General features: G+C 45.2%; 4 protein-coding genes across 7 annotated transcripts; 2 read left to right on the top strand and 2 right to left on the bottom strand.

Moving 5' to 3' along the window:
* Nucleotides 1–1,721: 1,721 nt before the first annotated feature.
* LOC128769340 (plasminogen activator inhibitor 1 RNA-binding protein-like) lies at nt 1,722–8,338 on the top strand. Of its 2 annotated transcripts, none has more exons than XM_053882987.1 (9): nt 1,722–2,100; nt 3,913–4,093; nt 4,162–4,302; nt 5,032–5,106; nt 5,180–5,254; nt 5,825–6,002; nt 6,069–6,131; nt 6,211–6,396; nt 6,803–8,338. In XM_053882987.1, exons 1-9 carry the CDS (start codon nt 1,725–1,727, stop codon nt 6,860–6,862), a joined length of 1,335 nt encoding a protein of 444 aa, XP_053738962.1. In that variant the 5' UTR covers nt 1,722–1,724; the 3' UTR covers nt 6,863–8,338. The 2 variants fall into 2 exon arrangements, with proteins under 2 accessions (XP_053738962.1, XP_053738961.1); XM_053882986.1 differs by having other exon boundaries at nt 1,724–2,100; nt 3,913–4,099.
* Nucleotides 8,339–8,481: 143 nt separating this feature from the next.
* Nucleotides 8,482–11,330, top strand: LOC128769341 (UDP-N-acetylglucosamine/UDP-glucose/GDP-mannose transporter-like). Of its 2 annotated transcripts, none has more exons than XM_053882988.1 (13): nt 8,482–8,856; nt 8,941–8,974; nt 9,291–9,377; nt 9,445–9,512; nt 9,568–9,639; nt 9,700–9,768; nt 9,836–9,938; nt 9,994–10,086; nt 10,141–10,208; nt 10,278–10,356; nt 10,422–10,504; nt 11,036–11,088; nt 11,167–11,330. In XM_053882988.1, the coding sequence occupies exons 1-13, from the start codon at nt 8,567–8,569 to the stop codon at nt 11,175–11,177; spliced, it is 1,110 nt and encodes a 369-aa protein (XP_053738963.1). In that variant the 5' UTR covers nt 8,482–8,566; the 3' UTR covers nt 11,178–11,330. The 2 variants fall into 2 exon arrangements, with proteins under 2 accessions (XP_053738963.1, XP_053738964.1); XM_053882989.1 differs by having other exon boundaries at nt 8,830–8,856; nt 9,211–9,377.
* On the bottom strand, nt 11,254–17,726 carry mier1b (mesoderm induction early response 1b, transcriptional regulator). Of its 2 annotated transcripts, none has more exons than XM_053882984.1 (13): nt 17,672–17,726; nt 16,955–16,979; nt 16,460–16,608; nt 16,195–16,395; nt 15,971–16,100; nt 15,822–15,889; nt 14,795–14,867; nt 14,465–14,616; nt 13,968–14,049; nt 13,787–13,881; nt 13,585–13,712; nt 12,776–12,903; nt 11,254–12,591 (listed from the first exon to the last, which is right to left on the bottom strand). In XM_053882984.1, the coding sequence occupies exons 1-13, from the start codon at nt 17,678–17,680 to the stop codon at nt 12,275–12,277; spliced, it is 1,557 nt and encodes a 518-aa protein (XP_053738959.1). In that variant the 5' UTR covers nt 17,681–17,726; the 3' UTR covers nt 11,254–12,274. The 2 variants fall into 2 exon arrangements, with proteins under 2 accessions (XP_053738959.1, XP_053738960.1); XM_053882985.1 differs by having other exon boundaries at nt 13,585–13,631.
* A 2,370-nt stretch (nt 17,727–20,096) lies between these two features.
* Nucleotides 20,097–21,383, bottom strand: dynlt5 (dynein light chain Tctex-type family member 5). The gene is made up of 5 exons (XM_053884112.1): nt 21,282–21,383; nt 20,984–21,107; nt 20,814–20,905; nt 20,363–20,487; nt 20,097–20,300 (listed from the first exon to the last, which is right to left on the bottom strand). The coding sequence occupies exons 2-5, from the start codon at nt 21,088–21,090 to the stop codon at nt 20,097–20,099; spliced, it is 528 nt and encodes a 175-aa protein (XP_053740087.1). The 5' UTR covers nt 21,091–21,107; nt 21,282–21,383.
* Between the last annotated feature and the right edge of the window lie 180 nt (nt 21,384–21,563).

Genomic DNA, 21,563 nt, shown 5'->3' with positions numbered 1-21,563 from the left:
GAAAGATTTTCATGCAAAGGAAAATTCATTATTCACCTAAGCTATTTTCATACAAGTCCTTTATAACTGTTAAGATTTTTAACTTCATTTTATGGAAATTTATTTTGGTTCATTTCCGTATCATTCCTAATTTGGACAGCAGAGGTCAGTACTGTGTCTTTAACGTTCACACGTCATCTTCTTCCTTTATAGTTGTTAAGCTGCGCTATTTGTCTGCCTTTAATATACATTATCAGAATCAGAATAGAATTTAATGCCATGGTCAGTGGGGGAAATAAAGTGCTGTTAATAAAATAAAATAAAATAACAAAGGCCGATCACAAATTTAACTGTCTGACGGCTGAGAGGAAGAAGCTGTTCCTTTGACTGTTATGCTTAAGAATAATGTTTTATTCCATATACATTAATCCATCACGTTCAAATGTTTACTTAAGGAAAATGTGGCGTGTCACCTGCCTCAGTATTAATTCTAACTAAATAACTAGAACATTTAGATGTTGTTTTGCATTATTATTACACATATTCAGGAGACGTGTGGTTGATAGAACAGAAATATATTTTTACTAACTTACTGTATTCAAAAAAGATGAAAAAAATAGACTTGTCAAAGCACCGAACGGTTTCTGCTTTCATGTTGAAACATACACCATCATCAGCTGTTTCTTCACCTGACACCTACATTGTGTTTCTCCACACCACAATCTCACCTTACAAACTAAAACACGGAACACCACACAAGCTAGTGTAGTGTCTCCATCACAAGCAGCATGAATACAAGTAGATAAAACAAGAGAAAGGGAATCCGTGTAATGAGGATGTCAATATATCGATCTAGTTGTCGGTTTGCACTGAAGGGTTTTTGGCCCTGTCAGCGGACTGAGAATGATCTGTCACAGGCTCTCGAGAGGACAAGCAGATGTGTTTCCTCCAGCTGTTACCCAACAAGTCTGGGCCGAGCCACCGTCGTCTGCACTCTCCAGTTGTTGCTTTTTATAACCGGACAAATCCCACTTAATCCTGGCAGCTGCACTTGCAAGTTACCAGTTGCAATAATAGCCGGTGCTTGGATGGCATTTGTTATTCAACGTGCACTGTTGGGTTTGTTTTATTTCTGAATCAGCTTTATTGCCCCAATACAATACAATACAATACTATATTATATTATATTATATTATATTATATTATATTATATTATATTATATTATATTATATTATATTATATTATACATTGTTTATGTATTATATTATAATACATAAATAAGTAAAGTAATAAACAAATAAATTGAATGTTTGCATATGAAATATAGTAAATTGCTATATTGTGAAATACTCACTGATACATAATAAATATTTTAGTGAGTAAGTTAACTAGCTTGAATGGATGTCCATCCACATTTAGAAAAAATAAGGTTAGAGTGTGTCCGACAATAACGTGGGAGTTAATGACCATTAGGGATTAAAGTGCAAACAAATAAGCAATAAATAATGGCTTCGTTAAACAAGGTGACATTGGCGAGTAGTTTAAATGGCGCTCTGTCTTAAATAATACATTTATATTCGGCGATCCCTTCTCTGTTCAAGCCCCGGTTGAAGGATGTTGTGACGGCAAACCTGAATTTAAAAAGTCGGATTATCCGCATGACGTCAACGCGCGTGATTACGCAATATCAATAAAAACATGAAGGCCGCGTGCGTGTAGATTGGTGCGCCGCGCGAGGTCCCGGATGGTGCTCGCACCGGAAGAGAAGAGGCAGCTCTCCCAGCCATCTTGTGGCCGCAGCGAGCGAATCGTACGCATCAAGCCTCGTAGAATCGGAGGTGAATCCCACAGAAGGGGCGCCATCATGCCCGGACACCTGCAGGAAGGCTTCGGGTGCGTCGTAACCAACCGGTTCGACCAGTTATTGGACGACGAGTCCGACCCGTTCGAGATCCTGAAGGCAGCCGAGAACAAGAAGAAGGAGGCGGCCGCTGCTGGCTCCACCAAGACCGCCGCTCAAGCAGCCAAACAGCCGAAGAAGGAGTCGCAGAAGGACAGGAAGAACCCGCTGCTCGACAAGAAAGAAGAGTCCCAGGCTCCGGTGCCGCTGAAGAAGGAAGGTGAGATGCCCTCAGCGACACGAGTGTGTTTTCCGTCGTTTTGTCAGCTGTCATGTTAGCATGGTTAGCTCCCGCTATGGAGCCGTCACTAAGGTCAACACGGGATTCAGGTGAGGGGAGCAAGTTTCCAGCGAGACGCTGCCGTGTTTATTGAAGTCGGCTTCATACTGTTGGTGCCGTTTTGCAAGTTGAGCCTGTGATCGCGAGTGTTTGTCGGCAGCATCCGCGCGGAGACTCGCGGTCTGCAGGATGATGCAGCTGCGCAGAGCTGCGAGAGATGCACCTGCCGGACCGTTGTTGACAAGCGCTGTTGGGCCCGTCGACCCCAACTAAATAAAGTTGTGTAGGGTTCGTTCTGTCTCTGGACTGGTAGGATTTCTGCTTTTAATTTTTGTTTACTTGATAAAGGTCAACGTGATTCGTTTTTCTATCGACAACTTGTTTATTGAGGTGAGAGTGGGCTGAGAAACGTGGGCAAAAACATGGCACAAATTGCAAGGTGCACTCAAGGAGTTGTTCTATACTTTCAGAATAATCTGGCAATTTCAGCGCCTTTTCCGGGCCTGTCTCTATAGATGATAATCTATGTTGGCCTTGTTGCATCACATGGGTTAGACAGGACTCTCAAAGACAGTTAATGACTATTCTGACCTTCTTGTTATATCCCAACAGTCTTTTATTTGTGTTTGCTTTCAAACCAACTGAACCCACAACAAATGGTTCTTTTGCCCAGGCCACGCTAGATGTGCTCATACTGCACAGAGAAGGCGCTAGAAAGTCTGGTTGAATGTCCGTAGCAAGAGCAGTTAAAGGCTATTGGCAGACTTTGAATCACTCTTTAGACTGAAGCGTCACCATGACGACGGAGCATGTTTGATACGTGACGCCACAGACAACAAGGAAAGTGATGGAATAAAGAGCAAACTTGTGAGACGTGGGTCGGACAGTCCAAATCACATTTGACTGGTGTTGACTGGTGTTGCCACATTTCAACCATAGCCCCTCAGTGCATGGTGTGGCAGGTTTTCTACTGCTGTCTTGCATATTTTTGTTTTTTAAATTGTATTCTATTACGTTGTGTTTTTCAATTTTGAGGCAAAATAAAGGTTCGAGCCTACCACGTGTTGTTTACATCACCGTGTCACGTGCCAAAGCTGCAACACTTGACTTAACATCTCATAGGCTTTTTTTTTCCAACAGCACTGAATGCAGATATATATGAGCGTCTGAGTTTATTCTTTGGTGGTGGGTGGTTGTTGTTGTATGATTGTTTACTCTGGAGCCTCGCACTTTTCAGTTTGTACAACATCACAGTATCTATAACTGATGTCCAAAATGTTGGAGGAGCAGGATTATAGTGACTCATATTGTCAAGATTCTGATGCCATAGTGCAGTTAGTTATGAGAACTTCAGTTAAATTATAATGTAAAAATATTGTCTTTGTTTTGAAAGATGGTATTTCTTTCAAGGAGTGAAGCTGTACTCGCCCCTACGTCTGTTATTGTTTTGTTCAGAGTTGTCCCTTCTGTGTCTGCGTTCTTTATGGTGGATAGAGTTTTGAGCCTTGTAGCATATGAAGTGCAGATGAATGGTGTTCCTTGACTGAAATTGTTGGTTATATGCGCAACATTGCACCAATGTCTTTGAAACACACTTGGCCTTCTGTCTTCCCTAGATGAATTTTTACGAGTGCTTGGTTATGGTATGTTAAGAGACCTAAGGTTTTCATGGAATAAAAAGTATAATATATTTATTATAAACTTAATATAATAAGTTTTATTGATGCAGTTTCTGTGTACTTTTTCTGACAGGTATTCGAAGGGTGGGTCGGAGGCCAGATCAGCAAGGCCAGCCTGGTGCTCAGCACCAAGGTGGTCAAGGTGAGGGGCGACCTGCTGACAAGAGGCCTGACCGGAGACCTCCGAGGGAGCGACGCTTTGAGAAGCCCTCTGAGGACAAACCTGAGGGAAGTGGAGAGTTCTCGGTCGATAAGTATGTGTGAGTATTTGCAGTGTTCTACATGCCATTGTACAAGTAGTTCTGACACTGTTTTGTGTCAGGCCCTCTGGAGACCGGCCACCAAGGGGGCGTGGTGGCGGCCGCGGCGGCCGTGGTGGGAGAGGTCGGGGAATGGGCCGAGGAGAAGGATTTGACTCCCGCGGGAAGAGAGACTTCGACAGACACAGCAACAACGAAAAATCGTGAGTGGCTCCGCCGTCTTTTCAAGCGTTTTTGTTACTCTTTTTTTTTTTTTTTTTTTTGCTTAAGCAGATCTTCTTGATCTCACCGAAGCATCCCCTCCCCCAAATTATTTTCAACCTGTCAGTGATGATGTAACCCTCCGAGTGTTTTCCTGCCTCACAGTAGTTGCCATGGTAATATCAGGCCAATTTGCTCAGACAGAATCGACGGCTTTTACGAGACGGAATCGGCAGAAAACCCTGATAAATATGAAGCTGTTATTGTGCGCTGGGAAAGGAAAACATAAGTCTGTGAGAAAATGTTTCAAGCCCTCAGTTGACATTCAAGGAGCGATTCACTTTTTAGCTACGGTCTCGTCACTCGGGAAACATGAATGTTGAAGATGATTGGTTGTTCACACTCGTATTGCTTCCTCACTGGAGAAGAGAATCAGCCGACTGTGAGTTAGAAGGCAGATCACAGTGTGAATATTGAGATCCTGTCAGCACATCTCAGCTCATGTGATGGGCTCCTAGTGTCGCCCTTCAACTGTAGCTGTTACATCCTGATCCTGACCGGATTGTGTGAATTGGTAACAGATATTTAGATCAGCCTCAGGTTCACAGTGTAGTGTTGATGTTGAATTTGCGGGATTGTGTTTTTGCTTCACTACGACTTAGTTTTAGTGGCTTGAGTTTTGGTGGGAAACTGTCAGCGTTTTGTTTTTGATCCGTGATGTTTCTACCCAGGAATCAGAAAGGCGAGGAGAAGCGCAGCGCCACCGGAGCATCACAGAACTGGGCCAACGCCAAAGACGAAGCGCCGTAAGTGCGACGTGCTGTGAAGGCTGTTTTAAAGGTGAAATGCCTGAGATGTGGAAGCATCTTGTGCCTTCAGTGATGCTGAACAGACCCCGGCTGCTGAAACCACCCCAGAGAGAGAAGAACAAGCTCCAGCTGGCTCAGAGAACAAGTAAGCTCCGTTCACACCTCTCACACCTGCGAGAATTTGATGTCACCTGTGGTAGGAAGCTGGTGAGGATTAAAGCTGCCGTCCAAATGACTGAACCAAAACCAACATTAGGTTTGGTGAAGGCATTTGTAATTCATAAATGACTGTGTAAATAGTCCCGCTGTTTCGCTGCAAAAAGCTTGTTTTTTTATGGTTATTGTGACTAGTTTCAGAGCCACAGACTGTCACCAAAGCTGTTTTTAGTTGATGGTACTGAAGCACTTGTTTCTCCTCCTCCTCACTGCAGACTTCTCTGCTGAAGATGACTGCTATATTAAGATGCTATTTCATTATGACAAGTTCAATGGTGTTAGCGTTTTGACGCGACAGGCTGCTGTGTTTGGCACTTCCTGTTTTGCTCTGCTTCTCCTGCAGAGGTGAGAATCTGTCTTAAGTAGCAATCTGCACGTCACTGCAGTTCAGTGCAAATGGGATCAACACGACCATTGGCCTTTCGACTGGAGGATTACCAAGCGTGTGTGGGGCCGAGAGGATTGGCTGGGATGGTCTTATGTTGTTGTGGCGTCGCAGGGAGAACGAGGTGGAGGAGGTGAAGAACGAAGGCCCCAGAGAGATGACCCTGGACGAGTGGAAGGCCATGCAGGACAAGGAGCGCACCAAGGTGGAGTTCAACATTCGGAAGCCCAACGAAGGCGCGGACAGCCAGTGGAAGAAGGGATACGTGCTGCACAAGTCTAAGAGTGAAGACGTGAGTGAAACAGTCGCTGGAGCTGATGGATAAATACTAAAATGCTCATGCTGTTTGTTCCTTTAGAGACCTGTTGGTGCCCTGATCGATGCTTCTGAGGCAGAAGTCGAGCCGCAAGTCTACCACAAGGTGGCGCTCCCTCTCCTTGGCTCCTTCCCTATAAATGTTTTTGTTGACATCCATCTAACTCTGAACTGGCTCGCTGCAGGCCAACCCAGACGACTCCGCCGACCATCACTTCCGCAAACCAGCCAACGACATCACATCTCAACTGGAAATCAACTTCGGAGACCTCGGACGCCCCGGCCGCGGGCGCGGTGGCGCGCGTGGAGGGAGAGGAGGCCGCGGTGGGGGAGGCAGCCGGACGGCACGTGGGGGAGGACGGTCTGAAAAGGTAGAGTCGACACCACCTACAGTGTCCGCTTCAGGTTCTCACACTGGAGAGAGTCACCAGCCTGAATGCACGACTGGTGTTGGAGAGCAGTGACCTGATGCCAGCAGCTACTGGGCGGTTTAGATCACATGTCATGCTGAGTCAAGATAAGTTTGGCTGCACTCATGTCAGTGCATTTAACATTTGACCGTAGTGGAACATTTATTGCTCCAATAACAATGACTCTTTATGGCCTTGTAAATTATTAAGATAGTCTGCTGCCTTATGATCTTTAACTGGGACTAGGATCTCTCCGTCTGGTGCAAGCTACTCGCACCAGGAGTGGAGTATAACTGGAGTCCCACCTGTATCACCATGCCAAGATGAGATGAGATGAGATGAAATGTGAATTCTCTTGTCGCCTCAGGCCAGCGGGGTGTCTGTTCCCAACGTGGATGACCCGGAGGCCTTCCCAGCTCTGGCCTGAAGAGGGCCCCTCTTCCACCACCAGCCCATCCATCAGCCCTTCTGGGGCCCTCCTCCCTCTACGAGGCTTGCATGCTTACCACACCTTCAAGTATATAAGAAAAGGAAAAAAAAAAAAAAGGACAAAAAATATTTTATTGACAAAAAGACTCATTCCATTACACCTGCACCTCCAGAGGACTCCAATTTTACCTGTTTCAAAGGAGAACAAAGCGGCAGAGAAAGGACCTCTTGTTACACTGAAGTTTTGTATTTAGGAACATGAAAGCAGGGATTGTTTTCATACCTTTTTTTTTTTGCGCAGTTATGCATATTACAGTAAGGATTTTGTGCTGCTTGAATTCATGCATATTGCAGTTAGTTTGTGTGTTTTTATTCCTGAAAGCTTTTGACTTAGCTCAGTATTATGGCTCATCTGACTGGATCGCTTCTGGATTTATTTTTCCTGTCAGACGCCGACGTGGCAGCACAACACTACATAAAGAGTTATGTATCTGACATTTGGCTTGAAACGAATCGTAAAAGTCCCGTCTGCTTTGGTGAGACAGTTCCAGGAACGAAGCTTGTCGTCGTGCGTCCTTGTTTCGGAGCGCTCGCCTCTACATGTGGAGCAGCGTCCCCTGCTCCTCATGTACTGCCTGTGTTGTCAGGCTCTGGTGGGGCCCCTGTGTTTCTCTTCTAGGCTGGTCCTTTTAGCTCATACTCGTGTAAGTTCAGGACCACTCGGCAAACGTTGTCTTTATAAGAATGTGTGTGGGTGAATGTGAACAGCTAGTTACTTCAAACGTCAGTATTCCTCTGAACAGACTCGCAGGTTCTCACCCCCCCCCCTTTTTTTTTTTTTTTTTTTTTTTTGAAGTGACTGTTGAAACTAGACCACAAAGATAGACTGACATATCGTAGAAATTCTTATATCAAGGGTTTTAAAGCACTTGGCTTTATCAGCACTAGTTTTTTTTTGGCTCTCCTTTTGTTTTGTTTTTTATTCCCGTGCAGCAGCACAATCGCATACTGGGTCTGAAAGAAGTGTCTACTGTTATTGTGGAACAATCCAGAGCTACAGAATGTAATGTAAACTTTTGCTGTTGAAACCACCTGTGTCAGCATTTCCAGTGAGCGTTGTTATGAAGTGGGGTGGGGTGGGGCAGGGGGGGAGGGAGGGAGTACCGTAGCATTGATGGTGTGAATATAAAGCTTTACATGCTGTGTTTGACTTGCTGGCAATGCACTGATACAATAGGTTGGAGCATTTCTTTCGTTGGTTCTGTTTGGACCGCTTGCGCCACACGCTGGCGGAAGTTGGTCTGCAAACATCCCTGTTCTACTAAATTGCTTTAGAAGTGTCACTTGTTCTCCCAATAGGCTTTGGGTTGTTTGAAATCAATACTGTGATTTTAAAGGTGTATAAGATAAAAAAAAAACAACAAGCTGTGGACTCTTCATTGTTTTAGACGACAATAAAGTTGGTTTTATTTTACTTACTCTTTATTCGTGTGTCGACCGCAAGATGGTGATCGCCGTTAGGCCGCGGCGTCGTGACCCAGCTCGGTTCGGAACCTTCCTGCGCCAAAGGTTTCGAACTGAACGGCGTTCTGTCTTCCCTGAATTCTCGTCCTCATGACCGAAGACGCCGCGTTTAACAATTTAATTCAGTCATATCGTTTTATTTTCAGCGATACAACAAACAATCGCGCTTTGACCCAAGATGTTGTCTTCCTTGTGTTTCCGGTTTCGCCTTCTCCTCGCGCATGCGCACTCCAGGCTACAATTTCCTTCGGAACTGGTTCACGAGTTTGACTCGGCGATGGCGGAGCGGTTCCGCAGACGCGAGCCCGCAGCCAACAACCCTCTGTCACCCGAGAGGACACCAGCCGCGGGCGGGGAGCAGCCGCACACCAGCTCTCCGGTGTTCTTGAGACTTTTTGCCGCATGTTTTTACGGACTCAGTTCGTTTCTCATCGTGGTGGTGAACAAGAGCGTCCTCACCAGCTACAGGTAAAGGGTTCAAAGTGCACAAGGTTGAATACACCGCCTTTCTTGTTTTCCAGTTCTCACGATTCATGTCCACTGTCTTTACAGTTTCCCCTCCTCGATATGTCTTGGGATTGGTCAGGTCAGTTTGCATGCGGATTTTATAGCGATGAAACGAGTTTGAGTTGAACTGAAGTCAAACAGCATCAGTGTTTTGATTTATTTAGTTTGTTTTACATCAACTGAAATAACCGAATATTAAATATAATAAATAAATATAAAAACATACAATAATATGTTTATAATAATATATAATAAAAAGGCGCTCCTCAGGGCTCAGTTCTTGATCCTCTGGTTCTTACTGTTTTCCTTTATCAGACACGCCTTCTATTAGGTTAGCCATTGAGTTCCGCTAAGGCTAATGCTAACACAAGAACTCACTCTGGACCTCCTCTCAGATGTTGGCCACCATTGTGGTCCTGAGGTCGGGGAAGATGCTGGGCATCATCTCTTTCCCAGACATGGACCGAAGCATTCCAGGGAAGGTGAGTGGAGCTGACCTCAGAGGCCACATCTGACTGGTCCCTCACTCCTGTCGCGTGTTTGTCGCAGCTCTTCCCTCTGCCGCTGTTCTACGTCGGCAACCAGATCACAGGGCTGTTTGGGACGCAGAGACTCAAGTAAGGAGCTGAGCTCTAGCACGCTGTGACTCCCGCCTGACTCCGTCTTCTCCAGTCTCCCCATGTTCACAGTCCTGAGGAGGTTCACCATTTTCCTCACCATGGTGTTTGAGGGCTTTCTACTGAAGTAAGTTTTCACATCAGAGTTCAGAGGTCACCGGATCACCACGCCATGTCTGGTCCTCAGAAAGACGTACTCCAGCTCCATCAAGCTCACCGTCTTCCTGATGATCTTTGGCGCCTTCATCGCGGCCAGGTGAGCAGACGGATCTGTTCTCTACGTCCCCACAGCTCTTTGACCGCCGTCTCTCTCTCTCTCGCAGCACCGATCTGGCCTTTGACCTTCAGGGCTACGTTTTCATCATGCTGAACAACGTGCTGACGGCGGCGGGCGGCGCCTACACCAAGCAGAAGCTGGACTCTAAGGTGAGCAGAGACGCTCGTCCCTGACTCGTTTCTCCTGACGCATGTTTGTCTCCAGGACTTGGGCAAGTTCGGCCTCCTCTACTACAACAGCCTGTTCATGATCCTTCCCACGCTGGCGCTCGCCCACTACACAGGAGACTTGACTCTGGTGAGCGCTTCATGCTTCGCTGCTGGGAACCGCTCACTCACTGTTTAACTGCAGGGTCTGGAGTTCGGCAGCTGGTCCGACCCGATGTTCGCGGTGCAGTTTCTCCTCTCCTGCGTCATGGGGTAGATTATTTTTTTTTAATCAAAAGTCCGGACTCTCTTTGACTCATTGACCCCTCCCCCCATCCTCAGGTTCGTGCTCATGTACTCCATCATGCTGTGCACTCAGTACAACTCGGCTCTCACCACCGCCATCGTCGGCTGCATCAAGGTCAGTGACCCCCAAGCTGCTGGTGACCCGTTTTCAGAGTGATGCAGTGAAACGCTGTGCTGCAGAACGTCATGGTGACCTACCTGGGGATGGTGTTTGGCGGCGACTACATCTTCACCTGGACTAACTTCATTGGTCTGAACGTCAGGTGAGATGCATTTCTAAGTTTCTAAGTTGTCTTTTGATACAGTTGCACTGAAACTGTATCAAAAGGTGCCTTTTTAATCTATATATATATATGGCTGAGGGATTTGAACCAGCGATTGATCATGGAATCTTACGGTCTGACTCGCTGGCTTACATGTACCTCTCCTCCCTGACCACCAGAGGTCGCCGCGTTCTGAATCTGACTGATGAAAATCAGATCAAAGCCACACCGTGTGCGTTCTGTTATCGCAGGTGTGAGCGTGCGTTGACTGTCTGAAGCCGCAATTGAGCAAATGCGTTCAACTCATCTCTCACGCCGGGCGTTTCTTGTTGTTTTTGGCGAAGCTAATCGGTTCCGACGCGACGTCAGTTCCTGTCACTCCGTCTATTCCGTTAAATTTGCTTCGCTGTTAAAGAGCTCACTGCTCTACGTTTTGCACGTGTTGCCTTTTAAGAATCATATTTTAAGTAGAGAATAATCACGTGATGTTAACTATATCACCCATCCTTATTTGAACCTTGTGTCCTGCAGCATCGCAGGCAGCCTCATCTACTCGTACATCACCTTCGTGCAAGAGCAAACAAGTAAGAGCAAGTCAACTGAATTTCAAATTCAAAAATCCAACTTTAGTGGCTCATATCGTCAATACTTTTTCCCAACAGAGAAAGAGTGAAGAATCTCCACCAGATCTTCATCTGGACTCTTCGCTTCGTAACATGTCTTAAGTGCCTTGATGTTTTTACATTTATTTTTTTTTTAGTCAATGATTTCAGGAACGAATGTCCACTTCCATTCAATAATACATTTATTAAATATAGCCAACGTTATTCCACTCACGGTCATTTTTGGAATACACTTCTAATGTTGTGATTGGGAGGAACGAAAACAAAAAAAACTGAAGGAAATGAAAGTACGGGTCGCCTCAGTCTGAGCAGGAGGTCACTAGGTGGCGGCACCGAGGACGGCCAGGCCGGGAGAGCGACCGCTGAGGGCGACCGGGAATGGCTACGTTTCATTACAAACAACTAAGCAACAAATGGTACAGCTCACAAGGAAGACCCGAAAAATAATGGAGACCGTCATCCCGAACAACTGCGGCAAGTCAAATCTATACAAACATTAAAGGTCGGACATTCGGTCTAGTAGAAAGCAACGCATCACTCGAGAATGCAAAAATACAACAATCTTCTACATCAGTTACGGTACAGGACATCACTGATGTCAGCTGCTTTACACAAACAAACCGGCAGGGGGCGAGCCTGGGTTCATTTAGTTTGGGACTGAACGATGGTGAGGGCGATGCAGGCGGAGGTCGGCTCACGTCAGAACTCCGGTGCCACGACAAACCTACAATCAAAGTGCAACTAAAGTGTTCTGGTCTGTTCGCCGGTTTCCTCCTGGGTTTTTTTCTGTTTTGTTTTTTTTTTTTTTTTTGGGACAACTTGAGCACGTTAAAACTTCCTCAACAGCAAATACACATCTTGTTAAAAAATATAAATATCTGTTCTGTAAAAAAATATTAATGGAAATTTATTTTCTTTGAGTACAAATAGGAAAAAAAGAGACTCTTGGCAAAATTTCAGTTCTCCGAAAAAAAAGGAATAAAGACGAAGGTCAGAAGGTCATGTAGAAACTTGGGTGGAGAGGTGTGGATCGCTACTGCCCCCTCCTGGAGGACGACTTCTGTCCGTGAACCTTTTTTTCTTTCAGAGTCTCTGCTCTGGGAAGTTTAAAGCCTAATTCTTCGGTGACCCACACCACAGTTCTGGATCAGTTCTCCTGTGTTCTGGAAGGTTCCACCTCGCTGGGAGCCGCCGCCGCCTCCTCCAGCCTGCACTTCTTTGCGGGCCTTTCCGGCGTCAGGGTGGTGTCTTTGTGGTCGACGGTGGGCTCCGGCAGGCCGTTGGTGTCGTGACTGGGAGTGCTGGGTTTACTGCAGCCGTTGGAGTTGTTGTCTGTGACGGGGGGCGGAGCTTCTGCTGGTGGATGAGACGGACCGTTGGACTGGACCGGCTCCAATTTGACTTGGATGGCTGGAGCTGGTGGAGGAGCTTCTGCTGGGTGGCTGGAGTTGTGTGCCGTGATGCCTGGTGAGGAAGGAGGGCAGCTCAGTTTTATACATTATTCAAGCAGTCGTCCTCCATTTTGGCACAACAACGTAAATTCTGTGACACTTCATCGTCTGACACCTCCACCAGTTTCACTCTCACTACTTTGCTGTTGTCACCATGGATACGTGCTGATAACTCTACGACAAAGCAGCGAGCTCACCGTTCTGACTGCTCCCGTCTTCTCGCTCTGACTGGCTGGCACTGCTGCTGGACGCAGTAGGAGGGGGCGACGCCGCCCTGCTGGACGTCGTGCTCTCCGTCTCGTCCAGCAGTCGGTCCATGTAATCTCTGGTGAGTCAAAGACAAATCCAGGGTCATGAACACCGCCGCATCAACAACAGACAATCTGGAAATAAAGACGCACCTCTCAAAAATGAGGTCGAGTTATCAAAACGTTTTTTTTTTGCTGTGATGGTTGGGAGAATGTCAAAATCCCAGGTATTTGGACCCATGATAATCTGGATTAAGGTGGTTTTACAGTCATGCATTTTTGCAGTTAAATTCAGTGCTTTCTACAGTGCAGTTTTGTGGCGCACATAGCACTGACTTACTATCACCACACGTCACAAAGATTCCACAACCAGGCTCTGTGCTTCTGACCATGGCTAAAGTTGCTGTGTTGTTCTTTATAGCAGAAAAAAGACTTGTGGGGGAAACTGGCTGCTGTGTCTAACTTGAGGCCCACGGGCCGGATCCGGGGCGGCCAATCATTCAATGCCGCCCACAAGTGATTTAAGAAACACACCGCTCATATTTAAAAACGATTCAAAGTTAAGCGCAGCAAAAGCTAGAAACTTTCAAGAGCCTTCAACAAAAGTGTGTGTTAAGGCGAAGTTGGTGGAGAACCATAAACCACACTAACCACAGCACTAAAACCAATAACCTGAGCGTCTGACATTCAGCTGACAGAATACATCGACACACACACAAAAAAAAAAACAACCAGCACAGCTCAGATGTGAGACTTACGTTACACCGGGGTGAAGGTTGTATTTCCTTTTGCCGAGTCTGGTTTGCTGTGCAAAGAAATCATAACGCTCAGACTTCTTCCACATGTAATAAAAGGCCACACAATCTCCTACAGACCTAGTTCTCACCTGAAAGAAGGAACACGCAGCATTACATATCTCATCAGATGCTTCAGAACACTGTGAAATCTGAGTCACTTTACCTTGTTGGCCTGTATTAAATGAAAGTCTTTGCCATAAGCTTTGAGCCCGTGCTCAAAGTTTCTACATTCTTCCTCCGTCCAAACCGACAGCTCCTCTGCACAAGACACACCAACACTTGAAAAATAAGGAACCGGGACGAGGGGAGGCGGTAAAACACGGCGCTCCGATGCCGGGCCTTACCTCGGGCTGCCTTCACGTTGAACCTCAACCTTCTTAAAGCTTCTTCTGTGTCAAAATCACACTTCACTAGTTCATATAAAGCCTGCAGAAACAAGGAAACCAGTTTAGCCCACTCACTCCTGTATTTCACATTATATCACAGATACTTTCTAAATAAGTAGTTTTACTTAGTACACTTTGAAACACTTTTTTTTAAAGCCAGCTTTTTAAAAAAACAAATCTTAAGGCAAAATTAAGGCTAGAGATCGAATAAAAGCAACAGGAAGTAACCTCAGCTAAAAAAATCTATTACATTCACCAGCATTGTTAAAATGGTATGACATGGGACAGAAACAAGGTCTTGAAAGTGTCTGAAGTGAAGCTGTCTCCTTTGTTATTTTATTTTATTAAGAACAGCACTTTATTATAAAGCACTTTCCTAGTTGGTGGGATCCCCACTGACCATGACCAATAAAGTTGATTCTGATTCTTCGTAACTCAGGTGACCATTTCCTCACCTGTTCGTTGTCTTTGATGTGGGACCCCTCTGGGATCGCGTCCACCCCTTTCTCCTCTCCCGTTCTTCTGGACGCCTCGGTCAGAAACTCCACCACTTTGTCTTCAGGAAGACACTCGGGGTTCCACAGCAGCTGGTCATCGTTCTCATAGACTACAAAGAGAAAACATGGCCGCTCACATGCCTGCTGTCATTCAAGCCTCCACTATGTTGACTGAAAGTCTGACGTTCTGCATCAGGAGAGTGTAGCAGATTCAGACGACTGAACACTCTCTTTACTGATAGAGGTTCTGAAAGCATGTATGACTGCATACATGGCCACACAACGTACCTTTTTCATTTTCTTTGTATTTACATAGGCCAGCTGGTGTTTCTGCTTGATACATTGACCCCACCATGATTTCCTGAAGGACAGGAGAGAAAGAAAGACACGTAAATGACCCCACATATGATCAAGCTGAAGCAGTTTGCCCCGACATGGACCACTAGGCAACGTACTGATGTCTAAAACAAACAGGGGCCACTATGCTGCTAAAGCACAGAGGAGAACCCCTGATACTGAACATCGCTTGTTTGAGGAAGATCAAGTTTGTGGATCTGATCTGATATTTCATTCTGTTAACTTACAGACGAGGAGCATGGACATTGAAGATGTATAGAAACAATACAGTGGACGGGAGATGTTGGAGTTATAGTAGAAATGGAACATTTGACTTCTCTCCTACAGATGATAACTGCGACATGAAAATGGAATATTAATGTGCAGCAAAATCTTACTGTATAGAGACTCCATTTCATTGTTGACAATGTTTTATTTTCTCTGTCTCTGTATGTGTATTTATTTTTTTAATTCCTTATTTTTATTTCATTTGAAAATTAATATCTGCACTTATTTTTGAAGAATTTGAAAAATAAAGTTAAAAACATATATGAACAGGCATAGAAGTTGTCAAGTAAAAGCCCTATTTTTAATAATCTATCTTTAATATAACAAAGCACTTTGATTAATACTTCCAAGATAGTCAAAGAAAAAAACAACTTTGTAGCTTCACAAGGAAACATATATGTAAACCAGAGGTCTTAAACTGTTCCACAAAGGGGCCACAGTGGGCGCAGGTTTTTCTTTCAACCGAACAACACACTTCAGGTGTCAGCTGAAACAAAGTAAACTGACTATTGGTGAAAAGGTGACAGGTTGGAACAAAAACATGGGCCCACTGCAGCCCACTGCGGACCGGTTTGAGACCCCTGATGTAGACAGATATAACATGGCGTGCCACAAGGCTCAATCATAAGGTCACCTCAATACTCAAAAAGTGCCTGTGCAGCGTTTCATTGGTGCCATTGAGATGACTCACCTTTTTCCAGTCTTCAGATGGAACATAATCCTCATCTTCATCCGACTCCTCCTCTGCATCATTATTACCTGAAACAGAAAATGTTCCCGTTATGTTATGTATCCACATCAGGATCTGTCTCAACAAAGGACGGACTGAGGTGAACTTACTTTCAAAGTATTTGAGTCTCTGCGGCCGTATAAGTTCGGCTGTACCGAGAGACCGAACCGGGCGCGTGCGCACTTCAGTGGTGGCCTTGGCGTGCTCATCCTGGGCAGATGAGTTATGCACTCCTTTCACCTAAACAAGAAAAAAAAAAGCGAATGATGAACAAGATTAAACAAACAGCACGTGCACAATGGCTGGAGTTGAAAAAACCAAAGTGCTGACTCACCTCATTTCTTTTCAGCTCCCCTGTACTTCTGCTACTTTCATCATTGTCCATCTCATCTGCTTCATCCTCTTCGTCGTCATCGTCCTCATCCTCTTCTGGTTCTTCTTCTTCTTCCTCTTCCTCCTCCTCTTCATCATCCGCAGGAGAACCGCCGCCGTAGCCGTAGAGACTTAGAAGCTCATGAATAGGCATTTCTCCTTCCTGAATGATCGAAAAGTTCAGGTGGGAAACCGAAGCAATGATGCAAGAAAGAAAAGAGACTCACACGCGCCAGGTCCTCAATCTCATTGATGTTTGTGTCGTCTGAAGCCTCCATTATTTCTTCTTCCTCCAGTGTGCGCTCGTCATCAAACTCGTGAACAAGCATGTCGGCCGAAGGGTCGAAATCATGGTCGTCTGAACCTGCTGACCCTCCTGTACGTCACAATGGAAGAACATGTGTTTTTTTTAAAGCCAAGTGTAAGACACAGGACGTAGCTGCCTTTATAGAGCCAAGCACATATTCCACAATGAAGGATTGGGAATCAGCGGCTTCTTAAAACAGTTGACAGATAGTATTCAGTGAAATGGAAACAATTTCTCACTAAATTTAAGCTTCTGAAATTTAAGTACACATAATTTAATTTTGATCTTTAGTTTTTCCCACATTACACTCAAATTGTATTTGATAAAAAAATATGATCAATAGCGGCCATTTCAATATAATGCCGTTAAACTTTAAAGCTACCTGTAGAGAGTAAAAAAATAAATAAATAAATACCTGGGCTCGTGTTCCCAAGAGAGGGCTGAAAGATAAAGACACACGCATGTAATAAACGGCTTCATCATCAAATCTGACATCGTAAAAGTCAGTGAAAGCATCTGCGTTGGTCACACGGTGTAAGTCAGCTTGGTTCCGACTGTAAGCAGCAGGAGAAAAAGCGCGCCGGACCGCCTGGCTTCCCCCTGCAGCTCAACAAAGACCCTCGTCGCCACATGACTCACCGCATCTGCCAGTTATTCAGACTTTCTACCCACATTCACACAACGATTTGACCCTCGCGCGGAACAACAATATCTACCAGTCAGCGGTTTCATTGGCTCGTTTGGCTAACTATCTTCCAAGTTGCAAGCTAATATCGAACAAGCGAGTACATCGATGTGCGCTCACTATTTAAAAAAATAAACCACCCACAAATTCAACCTGCTTCTTTCGGCACAACGAACCGAAACCATAGAGGCCAAATGAATAAATAGCGCCTGGTTAACACATGTAAAAGTCGTTACCGCCGCAGCTAACGTTAGCTAAAGCCGAAGTTTATTAAAGACGCTCGTCTAAAGAAATACAGCGAATGCAGATGCACCACGAGAGCGTTTTCATTTCGTGTATTTAAATTACAAGAAATACGCGAACGGTTACTCTCACAGGCTTAACCGTTCGGCTGGGTACGTTTGTTATTTTCTTATTATTTCTCGAATATTTACTTCACTTTCTTACCTCCGCCATGTTTGCAATCCTGCAGCCTCACGTCAGGGGTCAGCAGCAGTGCCCGGATGAAGAGCCCCGCCCACCCGCAGTCTGCACATCCACATAACGACGCGAATATCGCGGATCCGTTTGCATGCACTTGAGTTTTTAAACCCTTCAGTTCGATTTTTTAAAAAAAGTCGCCGCCGATCACGTGAACATTTCCTTTTGTCTGGCCAACATTATTTTTTTCCTTTTACATTCACGTGACTGGCAAAGTCGCCATCACTGTTATAAGCTCCCGTTTTATTTGAATTTGTATATTCATTTAACGAGTTCTTTTACATACTGCACTCAACATGCCACTTTTGTTTTATTTTCTAATACTTTTCTCAAAAGCCTGAGTCTGACCTGAGGCCTCCTCCCAGTTGTGGATGCCCAGTATACATCATACATCATCATAAATAAGATTCAATATATTCTTTCACACCCTCAATGGAATCTATCATTTAAAATCAGCTCTAGCTAACTTAGGTTTGAGGCAAAAGGTGCAAAAAATACAGCTTTTTAATACCTTCACCTTCTTCTGACGCTTATCCAGAGTCGGGTCGCGGAGGCAGCATTGGGAGCAAGGAATCCCAAACTTCCCGATCCGCACAAACCTCCTCCAGCTCCTCCCGGGGGATCCCGAGGTGTTCCCAGGCCAGACCGGAGACACAATCTCTCCAGCGAGTCCTGGGTCTTCCCCGGGGTCTCCTCCCAGTAGGACATGCCCGGAACACCTCCCCAGGGAGGCGTCCAGGGGCCATCCGGATCAGATGCCCGAGCCACCTCAACTGGTTCCTCTCGATGTGGAGGAGCAGCGGCTCCACCCCGAGCTCCTCCCGGATGACCGAACTCCTCACCCTATCTCTAAGGGTGCGCCCAGCCACCCTGCGGAGGAAACTCATCTCAGCCGCTTGTATCCGCGATCTCATCCTTTCGGTCATGACCCAAAGCTCGTGACCATAGGTGAGGGTGGGAACGTAGATCGATCGAGAGCTTCGTCTTGTGACTCGGCTCCCTCTTCACCACGACGGTCCGATACAGTGACCGCATCACTGCTGCCGCTGCACCAACCCGTCTATCAATCTCACCCTCCCCTTTTCCCTCACTCGAGAACAAGACCCCGAGATACTTAAACTCCACCACTTGTGGAAAGAACTCTCCACCGACACAGAGAGAGCAAACCACCTTATTCCGGTCGAGAACCATGGCCTCAAACGTTTTAGGCTCAGGCTTTTTAATACATAAAGCACATTTAAATTTGCTTATTTTGGTCATCAGTGTGGTACTTAACTATATAAATAATATAACTTGAGTATAACTTGGACCAAAAAGTGTTATCGGTGATGTGTTTTTCCATCCCACTGTTGATGTCATGGAACACAAATCGTGTAAAAGTAGAAATCAATACGTGGGATGAGCTCAACAGCCCTTAACCTGAATACAAAATAGAAACATGGCGGCCATTGTTTTGTCATCAGCAGCTTGATTCCACGAAGCAGCGCATCTGTAAACAAAGGTGCCAGTAAATGCGGGGGTCTCCCCTCTGAATCACCGATTTATGCCCATGATAACGGTGGTAAACTCCACTATGTTGCTATGTAGAGAGTCATCACCTCGGATTATCGTAGGAGGACGAGCCATTAGCTGACTCGGCGCTAAAAGCACGACAATAAAACCCCTTAACATTTGAGGATGTTATCTTAGGTGAAACCTCTAATGGCCTGGATTCCCATGCAGAAATCCAAAACAGACAGGTTCTGTTGTCCTAAGATTATTGTTAACTGTAATGGTGGGCATCACTTCCGGAGGTTGAGAGTTTGTGACATCCCTCGAGATGATGCATAAAAGGTGCTCCTGGCCACCACGAAGGGTCAGAAGGTCTTGTTGACTTTGGAAGCAGCATCATGAGACCCCTGCTCTTGTCTGTGGTGGTGCTGTGCGTCTGGGGTGTCGCTCAGGTCCGGACGGAGGATGAGCCCAACGGACTTCGTCTGTGCGGCCGAGCTTTTCTGCGAGCGGTCGTGTACACGTGTGGAGGATCCAGGTGGAGGAGGCAGATGGAGGACAAGAAGACTTGGTCGGATGGTGAGATGAATTTTAGAGTACCTTGAATCAATGTCAGTCAACAGTAAGCATGATACCTTCTGACAGGCAAGAGAGATCCAAACCTGAGTGGACAAGACGCGGCAGCCAGGGGGAACCGTTTCTGGCGGGACCAAAGTCAGGCAATAATATCAATGTGCTGTCACGTAGGTTGCCGTAAAAGCGACCTCCTCATGCTGTGCTAGTCTGTTCCTGTTGCGGATCAGTGTGTCATACATGTTTTTTGTAAATGATTTAAACTGAATAAAAGGGAGTTTCGGTTAAATTATATCTGCTGTATTTTGACGCTTACATGTGTGAATGTTCATTCAAAATAAACAGCATAGACAGTAGCAACCCCATACAGGGAGCTGTTCTTAAAAGAGTGCGACGCGAACGTGTCGTTGGACGCATCCCAGAGACAGCGGCTGTTGATCTGCATGCTCTGCCCAGCCAGCTGCCCAATGTGAACCAGGGTGACAATCTTGTATCGCGGGATGAGCAGGTCTTTAACTCGAGACTGTATCACCTGCAGAATCAGGAAACATGCACGAGAACGTTTTCATATCTTCATTGTTGACGTATTTATACCTCGCAGATTGTTTTGGTCATTTGCCGAGCCCACTCAACCTCATACTTCTCCTCTTGGAGGTAGTTGGCGAGCACGTCCTTCAGAATGTCATTGGCTGCAGACACTGGAAAGCGTTTGTAAGCCCCTGTTACAAAAAAAAAAAAAAAAACTGTGAGCGATCTTAGCAGGGTTTAAAATGATTGATTTTAATGTAGTCTGAAATTTAACAATTTAACAATCACATTTAGTGAAGATAAATAGATCAATACTTTTCTAATCTATCGGACATAACAAAGTGAAATACACTCTTAAAACATAAATGAACTAAGGTAAAATATAGCAAAATACAAAAACAAGCATTACTAGTGAAAAAAAACCGATTTTTAAGGCTATTTTTAACCTATTTCAAATGTTATATTGACAGTTTTATTTTTCCAAAACATTTCAGAGTTAGACTAATTCTTCTCTGACCTTGCTGATAGGGGTTCTCAAGCTTCCCAGCCCGCTGAGCATTTTCATCAGGCTGTCCTAGTTCTTCGATGTTGGATACAGTGCTGATGGAGCTGAAGGGTGAAAGGTCATGTTTTCTAGAGCGAAATATCAGCAACGAGCAAAGATTTGGATGTCTGTGTTGGGCTCACTCTTTAGTTCTGCCTGCTGTCTTGGTGCCTCGGACGCCATAGCTGGCCTCAGAGGCCACTTTGCTGCCCTTCCTCTCCCGTCTTTGGTGTTTGAACACGTCGGACATCCTCAACAGACTCGCTCCTTTTGGAGAAAACAAACATTTCAGAAGAAAACAACGCAAACCAACGCATGTCGCTAACAGATTAGCTTCCAGGGACGCAAATACGCTTGGTATACAGCTAAAACACAGTAGTATGGTTAGATAACACGCATATGTTTGAAACAAATCGAACAGAAATGTTGAAAACTACTCACTCTCCTGAAACGCGAGTTTATCGCGGTCGGTTTAGTGTCGTCATGGCAACCACTAGCAACGACCGCGTCACTCATTCACTTGTTCATTATCGGCTATTTTCTTTACAGTCGTTTGTTTGTTTAAATGTGATCACACAACACACGCATTAAAATAATATCTATATATACAAACGACACATACTTTGATCTCATTTCCTCTCTTTATTAAGTAAAACAAAGATGACATTATATTCTGTTCATATATTCACTCTTAAAATCTTTGGATGGGAAATTTACATGAAA

Source organism: Synchiropus splendidus, chromosome 13, assembly GCF_027744825.2.
Source record: "Synchiropus splendidus isolate RoL2022-P1 chromosome 13, RoL_Sspl_1.0, whole genome shotgun sequence".
NCBI lineage: Eukaryota > Metazoa > Chordata > Actinopteri > Syngnathiformes > Callionymidae > Synchiropus > Synchiropus splendidus.
The sequence above is the reverse complement of the archived record's forward strand: the minus strand, read 5'-3'. Positions and strand labels throughout refer to the sequence as shown.

Excerpts from the sequence above, each read along its gene's own strand:
- LOC128769340 (XM_053882986.1), top strand. The coding sequence starts at position 1,725 with ATGGTGCTCGCACCGGAAGAGAAGAGGCAGCTCTCCCAGCCATCTTGT. Across the intron at positions 6,003-6,068 it reads ACAAGTCTAAGAGTGAAGAC|AGACCTGTTGGTGCCCTGAT; the intron begins GTGAGTGAAACA and ends TTGTTCCTTTAG. Across the intron at positions 6,132-6,210 it reads AGCCGCAAGTCTACCACAAG|GCCAACCCAGACGACTCCGC; the intron begins GTGGCGCTCCCT and ends GGCTCGCTGCAG.
- LOC128769341 (XM_053882988.1), top strand. The coding sequence starts at position 8,567 with ATGTTGTCTTCCTTGTGTTTCCGGTTTCGCCTTCTCCTCGCGCATGCG. Across the intron at positions 10,087-10,140 it reads ACACAGGAGACTTGACTCTG|GGTCTGGAGTTCGGCAGCTG; the intron begins GTGAGCGCTTCA and ends GTTTAACTGCAG. Across the intron at positions 10,505-11,035 it reads TTCATTGGTCTGAACGTCAG|CATCGCAGGCAGCCTCATCT; the intron begins GTGAGATGCATT and ends TGTGTCCTGCAG.
- dynlt5 (XM_053884112.1), bottom strand. The coding sequence starts at position 21,090 with ATGTCCGACGTGTTCAAACACCAAAGACGGGAGAGGAAGGGCAGCAAA. Across the intron at positions 20,906-20,983 it reads ACAGCAGGCAGAACTAAAGA|CTCCATCAGCACTGTATCCA; the intron begins GTGAGCCCAACA and ends TTCACCCTTCAG. Across the intron at positions 20,488-20,813 it reads TGAGAACCCCTATCAGCAAG|GGGCTTACAAACGCTTTCCA; the intron begins GTCAGAGAAGAA and ends TTTTTGTAACAG.
- mier1b (XM_053882984.1), bottom strand. Across the intron at positions 16,396-16,459 it reads AGATTGAGGACCTGGCGCGT|GAAGGAGAAATGCCTATTCA; the intron begins GTGAGTCTCTTT and ends TCGATCATTCAG. Across the intron at positions 14,050-14,464 it reads ACATCAAAGACAACGAACAG|GCTTTATATGAACTAGTGAA; the intron begins GTGAGGAAATGG and ends TTGTTTCTGCAG.